The sequence below is a fragment of the Silurus meridionalis genome, chromosome 27 (genome assembly GCF_014805685.1).
Source record: "Silurus meridionalis isolate SWU-2019-XX chromosome 27, ASM1480568v1, whole genome shotgun sequence".
NCBI classification, from domain to species: domain Eukaryota; kingdom Metazoa; phylum Chordata; class Actinopteri; order Siluriformes; family Siluridae; genus Silurus; species Silurus meridionalis.
In genome coordinates, this window is record NC_060910.1 from 19,356,807 (window position 1) to 19,372,993 (window position 16,187).

The window sequence follows — 16,187 nt, forward strand, 5'->3', positions numbered from 1 at the left end:
CATGTAAAAAATCTTAATGTTAATAAACAACAATTCCTTTTGTACATTAAATCATGATTAATCTAATTACATTCTATAAATAATATAAAATAATAATAATATTTTTATTTTAAACATGTGAAAATATAAAAGAGTAAAGAGTGATGTAAAGAGTATAATAGAGTGATGATGATAAACTCTTCTTCTTCTCCTCCATCATTTTCTTTCACTTTCAGTATAATCCTGCTCTCCTCATTTCTCCTCAGATCCTGATGACGAAACTGAATCCTCAATTCTGATTGGTCCAAACTCTGAGTTGTGATTGGTCAGAGCGCTGGTATATAAACTCCTCCTGACTGCTAGAGCAGAAGTTTCCCGGTGAAGAACCAGAATCAGGAGCATCTGTGACCTTCTCTTCTTCTCTTCTTCTTCTCTGGAGTTCCACACGGAGTTATAGATAATAATAAGAGGTTATAGAGTGTTAGGTGTGTGGTATAGGTAAATGATGGCGAGCTGCAGTTCAGTAATGAAAGCTCTGGTTTTCCTCACATTTTCTCTTCATCTTTCATCAGCAGGTGAGTTCAGTCATTTATACTGTCTACTTATATTTACTCTATAATATTATACCTCTTTATTCACTTTACTGTAGAAAATCACACTTTAATAACATGTACTGAGACACTGTGGAGGAGATCTGTGTGTGTGTGTGTGTGTGTGTGTGTTTGTCTATGTGTGTGTGTGTGTGTGTGTGCGTGTGAGTGAGTGTGACGTCACTCCTCAGTTCAGGTTGTGAGACAGTGAGTGACTTTTATTGTTTATAGTATAATGAGGGAGATTTATACACTACATAATACTGGTAAACTGTGTGTGTGTGTGTGTGTGTGTGTGTGTGTGTGTGTGTGTGAAGCTGTGTTTAATTCTTCTTTGTTTAATAAGATTCCACATTGTGTCAGTTAGTATTATAGAATAAAATAAAATAAATGACGAGAGTTAAAGAAATTTCCTGAGGAATAAATTATACATTTCTACTGAATACATTAATAATTAATATATAAATATAAATTTAAGGATCGAGGATCAAATAACATCAGTAACATCAGATAAACAGCACACAGCTTATTATTATTATTATTATTATTATTATTATTATTATTATTATTATTATTATTATAACTGTAAATGATCAGATCTGAGGGAAGAGTTTCTGAAATCTGCACCACCTCATTAACACTTTCCTCTAAAACCTCTTCTATACAATATGACACTCTACTGCCCCCTAGTGGATTTATCTCTGTACTGCACTCAATAGCAGACTTTTTTCAGTATGGCTGATTTCATGATTTTGTAAAAGTTGTTGCAAAAAAAATAAAGTTTATGTTGTTACTGATTTTTTAATATGAATATGTACTTTTTAGAAGCAACTAATAATTAATTAATATTTAGTAAAGAATGTTATAGTAAAATCGTGTTAAATATGTGTATTAAATATGATACAGCAGGTGTATAAAATAATTTAGATTATCATCAATGTTTTGTATTTTATGATGTAAACTGAATTATTCCTGCTATAAATACAAAATACAATACAAATAAATATTAATTAAATATATTATATTATATTATTAATTTGTATTATTATTATTATATTATTCATATATTATTAATATTTATTATTATTATATATACATTATAGCAGGAATAATGTATATAATAATAATAATAATTATTATATTATTATTATATATACATTGTTTCTGCTATAATGCCAAATACAAAGTTTTAATTATTTATTAAACTAATTAAAAAGTTAATGGTCATATTAAAATAATTTATATCTGATTTTATACCGGTGGAAATTAAATATTTATGATTTTTGTGCATCCAATCTGATTTGTCTTTTTAGTAAAATAAATAAATAAATGATTATAATCTAAATGTTATTTTTAACTAATTTAGAGAATAAATTCATAATTCACAAATATTATTATTCTGTATATTTTCAGATGTAATTAAACTGTTAATTGTGATGGGAGTGTTTATGGATGGAAATTAAAGTGATTTAGAGCAGATAGAGGAAGATGATGAGGATAATGATGATGAAGATGATGATGAGGAGGAAACATTCCAAATACAATAATCCGTCTTTGTTTTTGTAATAAAATAAACATAGTTGTGTAAACACTTCAGTTTCCAAAATATATAATTTTCTGTTAATAATTTGATGTCAAGTTTCACAGATTTAATATTATTATTATTATTATTATTATTATTATTATTATTATTATTATTATGATTTATAGATGTTTTTCAGAGTAAAATAATAAATAATAAAGTGATGAATGTACAGTGATGTGTTTCAGTATCAGATGATTATTGGATAAATAAAAGACTTCATAATAAAAGCAGAGTGTGTGTAGAGTGAGAGAGTGTAAGTACTGTTACTGTGTGTGTGTGTGTGTGTGTGTGTGTGTGTGTGTGTGTGTTGTATTAGTGTGTTAATGTGTGTGTTTATTATTTGACAGTGAAACACTCTCTGCAGTACGTCTACACTGCAGTTACACCAGGAATAAATTTCCCAGAGTTCACTGCTGTTGGTCAGGTGGATGGACAGCAGTTTGACTATTACGACAGTAAGATCAGGAAAGTGATCCCAAAGACGCAGTGGATCCAAAACAATGAGGGAGAAGATTACTGGAACAAAAACACACAGACTGTGCAGGGAACTCAGGAGATCTTCAAAGTCAATATGGGAACTCTAATGCAGCGCTTCAATCAGACTACAGGTAAACACACACACACACACACACACACACACACACACACACACACACACACACACACACACACACACAGTTTAGATTCTCAGCAGTACAGAAAAGATATAAAGGTTTTACTGCAGTTGTTTTGTTCTGTTTAAATTTAAATACAATTTAAAGACTGATAAAGAAAAAAAAGACAAAAACTTTTTATTGAATAATTTAAGAAAACAAACTGAATAAACACTAAATATAAACTTTATAAGTGATAAATAAATAAATAAATAAATAAATAAATAAATAAATCAGTTCCAGGTGTGTTTCAGTCTGATCAGTGCTGCAGTTTCACTGTTTCAGCTCAAACTTTACTGCAATGCACTTCCTGTTCTCACACACACACACACACACACACACACACACACACACATACACACACACACACATCTATAAATGATGTGTGTATCTTCACTCCTCTTCTGTCTCTTTGTGGCAGGTTATAAAAAATACAAAGGAAATATTTTTTTCTTAATAAAAAAAAAACCCTGAGGAAATAAAATCCTCCTGCTGTGTGATCATCATCATCATCATCATCATCATCATCATCATTACTGTTTATTTAAACTTTATTTACAAATAGAATAAAGAATAAATTAATATAGATTTATTTATAAAGAGTTTAATATTAGTTGATTAACTCTGTGAGAGAATAAAACTGATTACACTGATCACACACACACACACACACACACACACACACACACACACACACACACTTACAAATAGCATACACATAGTGGCGTAAAGAGAGATGAGATTTTAAAACAGAATTTTATTAACACATTTTTAAAACACTAAAAAATAAATCAGGTTAAAAATCTACAGATTGAGAAATGGAATAATTTATAAAATGACTGTTTGAAGAAGAGATGATTTTGCTTCCTCCTGCACACTGCTCCATCAACACACTGTATTCTCTCCAATGTTTCTATGTTCTCCATGTTTTTCACTTCTCAGCTGAATGTTCTATGTTGTAGAAGGTTGGTCCAGCAGTGTTCACCAGTTGAGTAAGTGTGATTACTCCAGATCTAAGAAGAGATTCAGTGCATTATTTGTAACGTCTAGACGTGTTCTATGGATCAGTGGTTCCTCCAGCAGCCAGCAGAGGGAAGCAGCATCAATGTTTTTTTGTATTTTGAATAGACTCTGATAGAAAGCTGGTGGACACGAGACATCAAGTCTTTTTGGTCGATCAGAAATAAAGACTTTTCCAGTTTTAGATGTTCCAGAGTCTTTAGAATCACACTGGTGACTGTGTTCCAGCTGAAGCACGTTAAGCTTCAGGAACTTGTGTAGAAAGTTAAGCTGAAATGAAGTGATCCTGCTCTGTAGGTGCACTAAACCCTGACCAACATCTTCTTGAGGAACATAGAGAAGATTCACGGTACCCAGTGCAGTTTGTTCTAGAACAAGTCCACTAGTATCACTTGGATTTCTTCTCCCAGCTCTAGTTTCAGGTGAACATGGGTGATGTTCTACCACAGAGAGGAGACTGCTGGATTATTAATAATCAGTACACGACCTTCTACATGACATTCTGGAACAAAAAAAGTTTGATCTCTTCTGTGTTCTAGTTTTTCTCCTCTCACAGAGGTTTTGATGAAGAACTCGTGTTCTGACGCATCTAAATCACTTTCCGTCTCACATTTGCTCTGTTTTCAGTTTTCTTCACTCGTTTCTTGATCACTTTTTATTTCCGTCACAACATCCTCACCATCATCATCATCATTATCATCATCATCATCAGCTCCTCGTGAGGGGTCTGTGTCATCATGGTTACTGTCACGTGTGCAGTTTGTATCTTATACGTGTGATTCCATGCTGCTGTAGAACCACAGATCAATCAGAGTGAGGAACATGAAGACTGCGTCCTCTGCTGGTGCTGTTTCAGCTGTAGAGACCGAAAGCAGACACTCGTCTGTGTCATCGTGACGCGTCTCGGGGGGGTCGGGGTGAAGGGTGTGAGGAGAAGGTTGACGTGGTATTTGACTCTGTTCTCTCCAGGATTGGGAAGATCTCATTGGTTGTGGTTTCTTCATTTCATCTTTGTTCTGGTTTGTCATTTTCTTCATTATTCTGGATCTCACCATCATTCTCTTTTTCTTTTCTTTTCTGACACGGACACAACGTGCCCTGCATGTCCTCAACCAAACATCTAATCCTCTCTGAGGATTATCATCAAATCAATCCACTGTGAAGGTTAATGTAGATTTTACTCCTGCCTTCTTCTTCTTCTTCTTCAGGATCATGGAAGTAAATCTTCTAAAAAGACACTATGTCTCTCAACCAGTCCCCCTCTCTCTCTCTCTCTCTCTCTCTCTCTCTCTCTCTCTGTAGGATATCATTGTTAATGAAAGAAGGACATTAGTGACTGTTCTTGAAGGGGTTATTAACACGTACATTGCAGTGAGAACCTTCAACATCTCCATCAATATCATTCTTAAAAATTGTTAAAAATATTTTAACACAGATAAAATAAATATTATTCAGTAAGAAAACACATACTGTTTAAGTTATTATTATTATAATAATTATTAATATTATTACTATCACTATTATTATTGTTGAATGTACAGTGTGTATAAATTTAATCAGGAAACAGAAAATCTGTGTATGAAACACTCTTATGATTAAACTCAAAGAAAGAATCGTTTCAGTCAGGGCTGCAACTAACCATTATTTTGCGAATCAAATCATCAGATGATTCTTTTTTCGATGAATCAATTAATTGGATAAAAAACCTGCTTATTATAACTGTATAAACCCATTATTCAGGGTATTTATGTATAAAAGTTTACTTTAAAAATGCAAAAGTCATATAGTGAGATTCATTTTGACATTAATGAAATTTGAAAGCTTATAGCAGCTGCTTGTGTAAATCAACATTCGTATTGTATTTAATGATGATTGCAGATGGCAAATTGACAATCATGCTTAAAATAAATCAATATAAAATATAATAAGTTTGTTTTGACAGTTTTGTTTTAAAATAGACATTTTGTTTAGTTGGGAAGATATAAGCATCTAAAATGTAGAATTAATTACATTTTGTAGAATTAATTAAATGATATGCATAACATTTAATACACAAACAGTGAAAACGAGCATGTGAATGGAGTCAAGTCGCAGAAAATTACATTTGAAAAAAGATTAGTTGCAGTATGACACAGAATGAAACAGAGAAATACAGGACGCTAACAGACTTAAAAAAAAGAAAGAATATAAATTTGTGTATAAATACATGAACATTTGCTGAAAAACATTACAAAAATATGATCCAAAATTATGATCGTTTACTTCTGCTGTTATTTGCTGCTTTTAGATTTTGTGTTTGTTCATAGTGTTTCATTGAATGATCAGAGAAAGCAGGTGTGATAGATAAACACATTGTTTAAAAAACACTACTAATAGTCAGGAATCCACCTGCCACGCCCCCTTTGGTGACTGTCATGCCTCCACTTTTTCTGGAGGTCCCGGCGTAATCACGCACACCTGGGGGTTCATTATCACTCAGCCTCGCTCCTACATAAACACCTCACTCACACTTACTCCTTCGTCCGTTATTGTATGTGTATGTTGGTGTTTGCTGTGTTACGTATCCTTATGCGTTCCTTTCCTTCCAGACTCCACACACTCTCTAATTAAGAATTGAATATTTCTTTAATAAAGAAAATGATGACAGTGTGCGAAGAAGAGCTGATTTTCCATTATCCTTTCACATTGCTCCGTTATCACACCATATTGTCTCCAGTGTTTCTCGGGTCTTTTTGTATTAGAGTTTACTCTTGATATTAATGGAGCTGTTGTTACTGTAACTGCACTATCATTTCCTTTCTCTTTGATTTTCTTTCTTCTGCTTAAGTATTCACCAATTTTTGCTTCGCCCAACACCTAGTTCAGACGTTTATTCATTTTTCATATTTTTTTGTGTTCTTTGCCCCCAAAAATAAAAGTCTGTATCAGAGAATATTCATGTAAATGGATAACTGAAGTCTGTAAGAGAATAAAGCGCTTTCACTCTACTTCCTCTGTAAAAGCAGGAGAAATCCTCTCTTTTTGCTACAGAAAGTAAACTGATCCGTATTAGTACATAAGTTACAGATAAAACATAAACTGCTAAAATCCAGTGCACAATTCTTTATTGTAGTCTCCAGTTTTTTTGTTAATGGTGACATGTATAAAGTTCTCCACTGTGGTGGTTCTTCTTCAGTTACCGTGAGAAACAGACGCCACAGTGTCTCAGACTTTTCATGTCATTTTTTTATTAAACATTTTACAGAAGCTTTAAATGTTTTTTTTTCCAGAAATAGTGTAAAAGTCCAAATTTGTTCTTTCAGTTTATAAAAAGACCGGTGTGTCCATCCATTTAGCTCTGGTGATACTAATATCTCAGGAAATGGGTCTCCATCGTCTGGTTCTTCTGGTCCATCATAATACTCCATTATCATTGTTTTTTCCTCCTGTGAGAGTCAATAACTCCATTTCTGGAGTAGTGTTGTGTTGTGATTTGTTTTTATTTCACACTGAGCTTCTCAGCTGTATGTTCTACATTTTAGAAGGTTTGTCCAGCAATGTTCACCAGCTGAGTGAGTGTGATTACTCCAGATTTAAAAAGGGTTTCAGTGAGCTCATTATTTGTAACATCTAGACTTGTGGATCACTTTGGATCAGTGGTTCCTCCAGAAGCCAGTAGGGGGAATCAGCATCAATGTTTTCAGATTTTGAATAGACTCTGATAGACACGAGACATCAAGTCTTTTTGGGTCCATCAGAAATAAAGACTTTTCCAGTTTTAGATGTTCCAGAGTCTTTAGAATCACACTGGTGACTGTGTTCCAGCTGAAGCAGGTTGAGCTCCAGTCACTTGGATTTCTTCTCCCAGCTCTAGTTTCAGGTGAACACGGGTGAAGTTCTACCACAGAGAGGAGACTGCTGGATCATTAATAATTAGTACACGACCTTCTACATGACATTCTGGAACAGAACCATTTTCCCACACGTCCTGTTATCTGTTCAGTGGTTCCTTCCCAGTTCTTTTGGATGAAGGATTCGTTTCCTTGGTACACGCTCAGGTATTTAAACCTCCTCTTGTCCAGACACGTCTTTCTGGGAGTGTTGGTGTGTTTCTTCACCACTTTCCAGTTTCTTTTTCTCCAGTTGACTTTTGAAGAAGAGATTTTTCTCATGGTCTTTCAGCAGTCATGTTAATGATGTTCCTCACCGTGTTTGTTCATCATCAGGACGATGTCACCAGCATACGCCCACAGACGAGATGTTTTTCCTCTCAGTTCATTTCTCAATGTGTGTAGCAGGAGTTCAGTAGCTTTAGCATGTAGCATCTCTGATGGTGAGCATCATCTCACTCTCCTGTGTTCCTTCACAAGAGTGTTTAAGCCTCTGTTCACTTTTAACACACTTTCAACATCATTGTGTAGAACTTTTATTTTAATCAAATCAGGTTTAAACCAAATGTCTCAAGAGCTTTCCAGAGATCCTGGTGTTCTACTGGATCTAAAGCCTTTTCCTGGTCTGGAGAAATCAGGCTCATGTTCAGTCTGTTGATCTCTGAGATCTAAAAATGTCTCTGACTAGTGAAAGATGATCTCGTATGGTTCTTCCTGGTACACAGTACGTGTGATCTGGTGTATTATTTCTTCTAGGACACGTCTCAGTCACGTTATTAGTGTCCTTCATAATCACTTTAAATCTCAGCAAAGCGGAGACACGTCTCTATTTTCTCTCCGTGACGTCTCTCTTTTTATTCAGTAGCGTAATCGCTGCTCTTCTGCAGCTCAGTGAAAGAGTTCCTCTGATTAGACTGTGGATCAAAACCTCTACAACATCATCTCCAACGGTGCTCCATAAACACGTTTGAAGTTCAGCCGGACGTCCGTCTGCGTCTGGAGCTTCTCATTACTCAGACCGTGTAGGTCTTTATGAAGCTCATCTCAGGTGATTAACACATGAAGCTCAGCATCCATGGGGGTTTCTGGTGAGTTTGTGAGGAAAGATTGATCTTGTGTCTGATTCTCTGAGTGAATTTTCTGATCAAAATCATCTGCACTCTTCTGAAGCTCTTCTGACTGACAGCAATCCTCCATTTTCTGAGCGTAAACTGTGAATAAAGACACTTTGTCCATTTCTTTTCTCACTGCTAAAACATCTGGAAGTTCCTCCATGTGGTGAAGGTTCAGGAGTCGTGCTCTGGTTGAAGCTCCTCGTGCTGTGGAATTGAAAGATCTGCATGAGACGTTATTGCTCACGTGTACATTGTTATCTACTTGGTTAAAAAGTCAAACATCAGTGAACTCCTGCTTTTTTATTATCATGAGGCGTCTGTGAGAAGGTCCATGTGCTTCTACAGGGTGATGATCCATATCTTCAAGGGTGTGATGAAAATCTCCACATCAAATCAGAAATCTTCAGCTCCACGTTTCTAGAGTCTTGTGTAGCTCATGTAGGAAACCCAGTGTCTCTACAGGTGAAGGAGGAACATCTACACAAATATCAGAACATGTTCTTCAAAACAGCCTGGAACTTTTAACACACACCTTTTCCCATTTCCTCTGTGCTGTGAAATGAGGGTGGTGTTTTTACACAATCAAACTGCAGCTCCTCCTGGATGAAACGTGACTCAGACCCTCAGTCCCGCCCACACCATCGTCCAATCACATTCATTCTTTTACTCACCGTGTGTCTGGTGATGAGAAGATACCTGTGTTTTTCTGTGTTACCATGTGGAACAGTCCTGCTCTCTTTCCTCTCTCTATCTTTAAAGACGTGACGCACAAAATCTCCCACGACGACACGGAGGACGTTAAGAAGCAGCACGTGGCGAGCATGAGCGTGAGAAAAGATTCAGACGTTTCACTTCCGTCATCGTTTATCAGAATGTTTCATTTTCTTTCTTTTCTTTTTAAAAAACTTCAGTCTTTTTACACACTTTTTATTCATTTCATCTTCTTTTTGCCTCCAAGAGTTTTTTTTTATGGACTCCAGAAAATGGTGCAGTTTTGAGTCATTTTTAGAAAAGTTTGATCTCTTCTGTGTTCTAGTTTTTCTCTTTTCACAGAGGATCTGATGAAGAACTCGTGTTCTGACGCATCTAAATCACTTTCTGTCTCACATTCGCTCTGTTTTCAGTTTTCTTCACTCGTTTCTTGATCACTTTTTATTTCCATCACAACGTCATCATCATCATCATCATCATCATCATCATCATCATCAGCTCCTCGTGAGGGGTCTGTGTCGTCATGGTTACTGTCACGTGTGCAGTTTGTATCTTATACGTGTGATTCCATGCTGCTGTAGAACCACAGATCCATTAGAGTGAGGAACATGAAGACTGCGCCCTCTGCTGGTGCTGTTTCGGCTTTAGAGACCGAAAGCAGATGCTCGTCTGTGTCATCGTGACGCGTCTCGGGGGGGTCGGGGTGAAGGGTGTGAGGAGAAGGTTGACGTGGTATTTGACTCTGTTCTCTCCAGGATTGGGAAGATCTCATTGGTTGTAGTTTCTTCATTGCAATTTTGTTCTGGTTTGTCATTTTCTTCATTATTCTGGATCTCACCATCATTCTCTTTTTCTTTTCTTTTCTGCCACGGACACAATGTGCCCTGCATGTCCTCAACCAAACATCTAATCCACTCTGAGGATTATCATCAAATCAATCCACTGTGAAGGTTAATGTATATTTCAGTCCTGCCTTCTTCTCCTTCTTCTTCAGGGTCATGGAAGTAAATCTTCTAAAAGACACTATGTCTCTCAACCAGTCCCCTCTCTCTCTCTGTAGGATATCATTGTTAATGAAAGAAGGACATTAGTGACTGTTCCTGAAGGGGTTATTAACACGTACATTGCAGTGAGAACCTTCAATATCTCCATCAATATCATTCTTCCTCCACTGTGTTTAAAATAAGAGCACGTCACTGTTCATCCTGGACGCAGCTACCACATGTTCATATCTGATCACATTCCCCCTGACCAGGCTGCAGTCTTCCACACTCACACACACAAGTTTTATCCATGACCTCGTGTTTAGGAGTCAAAAGCCCTAGAGCTCCTGAACACAGAAAGCTGAAGAACATGACCCTGTACCACCTCCTCCACCATGCGGGGGGTTTGTGAGTCTTCAGGGGATTCGTCTCTTCTTTTTTTGTGATGAAGCTCTTTTTAGAAAAAAAACAGCAAATGAAAGTTTTAGAGAAAAACACTGCTGATCCCACACTGATCTCAGTCTCCAGTTCTTCAGGATCTGTGTCTCATCATCTGTGAGGAGCAGAGAAATAAATTCCTCCTTCAGGCTGCAGTTTCATATTACTGTCAGATCTCTAAACTAATTCATTCAAATCTGTTTTTAATGTAAATCCTGAAAATATGGAGAAATGATCCAGATTCAGTACCTGTACTGGAGGAATCTCCTTCCTCAAACATCTCACATCATCTCCACTCTTATCAGTAGAGACGCCACAAAAACAGAGAGAGAGAGAGAGAGAGAGAGAGAAAATTTGTGTGTGTGTGAGAGAGAGAGAGAGAGAGAGAGAGAGAAAATTTGTGTGTGTGTGTGTGTGTGTTTGTATGTGTGTGTGAGTGTTTCTGAATAATAATAAAATCAGCTGTGTGTGTGTGTGTGTGTGTGTGTGTGTGTGTGTGAGAGAGAGAGAGAGAGAGAGAGAGAGAGAATGTGTGTGTGTGTGTGTGTGTGTGTTTGTATGTGTGTGTGAGTGTTTGTGAATAATAATAAAATTAGCTGTGTTTGATAGAATAAGCTAATGCTATGCTAATTACTCTGTGTGTGTGTGTGTGTGTGTGTGTGTGTGTGTGTGTGTGTGTGTGTGTGCAGGAGTTCACACAGTACAGAAGATGTACGGCTGTGAGGTTGATGATGACGGCACTGTTACAGGATACATGCAGTACGGTTATGATGGAGAAGATTTCTTCAGTTTAGATCTGAAGACTCTGAGTTGGGTCGCTCCCACACCTCAGTCTGTGATCACCAAGAACAAGTGGGATTCTAATACTGGTCTGAATAAGAATTGGGAGAATTACCTGAAGAACATCTGTCCTGAGTGGGTACAGAAATACCTGACTTACGGCAAACACACTCTGGAGAGGAAAGGTAACGTGTGTTCCTGCACCACACACACACACACACACACACACACACACGCACAGATAATTTTCATGTAACTTCTGGAAGCTCCGCCCCTTTTCTCCATGTCACAGTTCTGTGTTGTTTTGTCTCATTGAGTTCATTAATGTAAAATAAAATCTATCAGTGTGTTTACACACATTACACACTTTATAACTTTACTGACGTAAAATTCATTATATTTATTACAGAAATCTACAAAATACATCAGTAAAATAGAGACACTTCTGCTCAGAGCTGCAGCCAGCGATTATATTAATAATCAATTCATCAGATTATTATTTTCTCAATTCATCAGATAAAAAGATAAACTTTTTTCATTTAATGTTTTGTTTATTATAACTATATAAACCAATACATAATACCTATATTCAGGGCGTTTATGTATAAAAGTGTACTTTTTTTAAATGATGTAATTAAGTGTCTATTTTTAAAGTAGCAAATGATTTTCAGCATAATAATTCACTGAACTCCAGAACAGTGAGTAAAAAGTGCTGCTTTACTGCTGCTGTTATTTGCTGCTTTTAGATTTGGTGTTTAATTGAATGATCACGATGTTGTGAGTGAACTGATCATGTGACCTGATGATCGCGAGTGATGACAGAACAGATCCAGTGCGACTTTCCTGAAGTTACAAACACACACTTTACACAATATCACTTCATTAAACTACACCATTTACACATGATGAGGATTCTAGAGTTTTTACTCCCCGTGCTGATGTTCCACCTTCATCCCTCACAACACTGTGTTTTCTTTTCCTGCTGCTGGTTGACCCCCGAACTCTCCACCATTTCCTGTTATTTTACATCACACTGAACGCTGAGCAGCCAAACTGATCAATATCCAATAACCACATCCAATCAATAACCACATCCAATCAATAACCACATTCACTGATCAATATCCAATAACCACATCCAATCAATAACCACATCCAATCAATGACCACATCCAATCAATAACCACATCCAATCAATAACCACATCCAATCAATAACCACATTCACTGATCAATAACTACATCCAATCAATAACCACATCCAATCAATAACCACATCCAATCAATATCCACATCCAATCAATAACCACATTCACTGATCAATAACTACATCCAATCAATAACCACATCCAATCAATAATCACATCCAATCAATAACCACATTCACTGATCAATAACTACATCCAATCAATAACCACATCCAATCAATAACCACATCCAATCAATATCCACATCCAATCAATAACCACATTCACTGATCAATAATTTCATTATCAATTATATTGATTATTAGTTTCAGCTTCACTTCTGATAGAAACTTAACCAGGATTTTAGTGAAGTGCAGATTACAACCAGTATTGTTCATGAGAATTACAGTGTGTGTGTGTGTGTGTGTGTGTGTGTGTGTGTGTGTGTGTGTGTGTGTGTGTGTGTGTGTGTGTGTGATTTATAATTCAATTAAATAACTGTGACTAAATATTTGTGTCTCTGCAGATCGTCCTGAGGCGTCTCTGTTCCAGGAAGAAGCTTCTTCTCCAGAGGTGGTGTGTCATGCTACAGGTTTCTTCCCCAAAGCACTGATGATCTCCTGGAAGAAGAACGGACAGAATGTACTCACGGATGTGGATCTCAGAGAGACGTTACTCAACCAGGATGGAAGCTTCCAGAAGAGGAGCATTCTGAAAGTCTCAGCTGAGGAGCTGCAGAAACACACCTACACCTGTGTGATTGAGCACAGCAGCTTGGAGAAGGATTTAGTGCTGCCTGTGAGCGAGAGACGAATCCTGAGAGGTCGGAGAAACACTTTCCTATAAATCTACACATTTACAGAGTGAACACTGATTTACTGATGCAGCAGATAATAAACTCTCTGTGATCATTTAACAGATGGAGGATCAGGTGGAGGACTGATTGGGATCATCGTTGGTGTCATCGTGGCTCTCGTTGTTCTCGTTGCTGTTGTTGCTGGAATTGTGGTCTGGAAGAAGAAGAACTCTGGTGAGTGGAGCAGATGTGAAGTTTCTACAGATTTACACTTTAATTCTTAATTAAACACAGAGCACAGATTTAATAATAACTTTGTGATCATCATCTGTGTTTCAGGATTCAAATCTGTTCCATCTAGAGCCTGTAAGTGAAACTTTATGATCCATAAATGATGTTTAAATCCACTACAGTGTTTATGTGCTGCAGTGTTTTGATTTCACTTTGTGATGATTTAAATGTTTTACAGCCTCTGATGGAGATTCCAATGAATCCGAAAGTGTGAGGGTTAGGGTTCCTGCTGAGTGAGAGAGTAAGACATGATGATGTTTACACTGTAATCTGCTGGAATAAAAAGGAGAGGAGGATCAAACACACACACACACACACACACACACACACACACACATTATTCCAGTAGTGTATCTTGCAGTGGGATGTTCTTCCTGTATGTGGGTGGAGGAGGTTTGGATTATTGGGGATTTTTCTGGGTTTCTGTTTTATTGTGTGTAAATTTTTAAACCTGGGGTTTGTTCTTCATACATCATTTACTACATCTGAGCTCAAATAACACAATCATCTCAGTGTGGGAAATAAGTTCTGGTTAGTTTGGTTTCCTTAAACGCACGTGCAGATGTGATGAGAACAGCTGGATTGAGAGAACAAACCTCTGTTTTTTGTAACATCTGTAGATGATGAATGAGGATTTACAATCATTTATTTTTTACTTTTAGTATAAACACACACACACACACACACACACACACACACACACACACACATGATTCTGATTCTGATTTTCTTTATTATTATTATGTCTTTATAGTGATTAAGTGTGTATCTGTATATCAGGAGTGTATGAGCTTCTTTTCAGTGTAAATGTATATAAATGATTAAATGTAGGATGAAGATCAGATCAGATCATAAAATCAGTACCTGATGGTGTGATTTCTGGATTGAAGCTCTGAATGCAGTGAGATTTTCCTCAGCAGCTGATTGGTGTGAATGTTGTTCAGATGTGAGGGATGTGGAAGAGATTTGAGTAAAGAGTAAAAGAACAGGAGTGAACACAGCAGAAGCAGGAGTTCATGCTGAATGATCACAACTCCAAACGTTTCTTTACTCCACAAGCGCAAAACATAAAGATACAAAACCACACGCCACTGATTACATTCTTTACATTATTTATTACTCAACCAAATTTAATACAATCCATTCAACACATCTCACATCTGTACAACCCAAATCTCCCATAATGCATCTGTTCTGTCACTGTAACTATCTGAATGATCAATAAAGTGGATTTTCTTCATTCTGTGTCTGACTTTTATTTTATATCTCTGTTCTTTTAAAGAACTCGAGCTCACTGCCACATCTACATACACTAATGATCTCTACACACACACACACACACACACACACTCACACGTTCTGTACAAATAAACTGTAAAAACTCCAATGAATTTTGTTAAATTATATTTAGAATTATTCCAAAAATATATTGTACTATGTAGTAATAATTGTAACAGGATTTACAAACGTTATTACTTTATATTTTATTCACAATTCTACATAAAAACATATAAAATGTATCTTTATAATTTTAAGGAAAATACAGTAATTTGAATTTAATGTCTACATTAAAAACATTGCTGATTCATTTATTCATTGCTAGAGACAAAAAGTACATTTATCTGTTACTCTGGATAAAGGCATCTGCTAAATTCTCTAAATGTAAATATAAACATGTCCAAAAAAAACAGGGTGATGTTTCCAGCTGTGTTTCATCCACTCTTCTTTAAAGGCAGTCTGTATTTCTCAATAAATTAGAATATTATCAAAAAGTTGATTGTCAAAAAGCTATCAGAGAAACCTGGGCTTCTATATCACATCAGCAGTGCCACAGTCTGATCACCTCCATGCTTCACCACATCACTGCAGTAATTTAGCAAAAGGAGCAAAGACCAAGTACTGAGTGCTGCACATCTTCATACTTTCAGTAGTCCAACATTTCTGTTTAAAATCTTTTTTTTATTGGTCTTAAGTAAAATTAACATTTTCTGAGATACTGAATTTTGGGTTTCTTATTAGTTGTAATCCAAAATCATCAAAATAAAATAAACACTTAAAATATATCAGCCTGTGTTTAATGAATCTATATAATGACTTTATAATGACTTTTTAAATGGAATTACTGAAATAAATCAACTTTACTATGATATAAAAATTTATTGAGCTGCATATATATATATATATACCTTTT

General features: G+C 36.2%; 1 protein-coding gene across 6 annotated transcripts in view; it reads left to right on the plus strand.

Moving 5' to 3' along the window:
- The first annotated feature begins 351 nt into the window (after positions 1–351).
- Positions 352–16,187, plus strand: part of LOC124380385 (BOLA class I histocompatibility antigen, alpha chain BL3-7-like) — a 55,186-nt gene continuing 39,350 nt past the window's right edge. Inside the window, exons 1-7 of one of the 6 annotated variants that reach the window (XM_046841313.1) lie at positions 352–554; positions 2,502–2,762; positions 11,633–11,908; positions 13,436–13,732; positions 13,829–13,939; positions 14,045–14,071; positions 14,175–15,236. In XM_046841313.1, coding sequence (XP_046697269.1) covers positions 482–554; positions 2,502–2,762; positions 11,633–11,908; positions 13,436–13,732; positions 13,829–13,939; positions 14,045–14,071; positions 14,175–14,233 — 1,104 coding nt within the window. In that variant the 5' untranslated portion in view covers positions 352–481 and the 3' untranslated portion in view covers positions 14,234–15,236. Of the gene's footprint in view, positions 555–2,501; positions 2,763–11,632; positions 11,909–13,435; positions 13,733–13,828; positions 13,940–14,044; positions 14,072–14,174; positions 15,237–16,187 lie in introns of those variants that run through there. The other 5 variants (XM_046841314.1, XM_046841315.1, XM_046841316.1 and 2 more) reach the window with 5 other exon arrangements.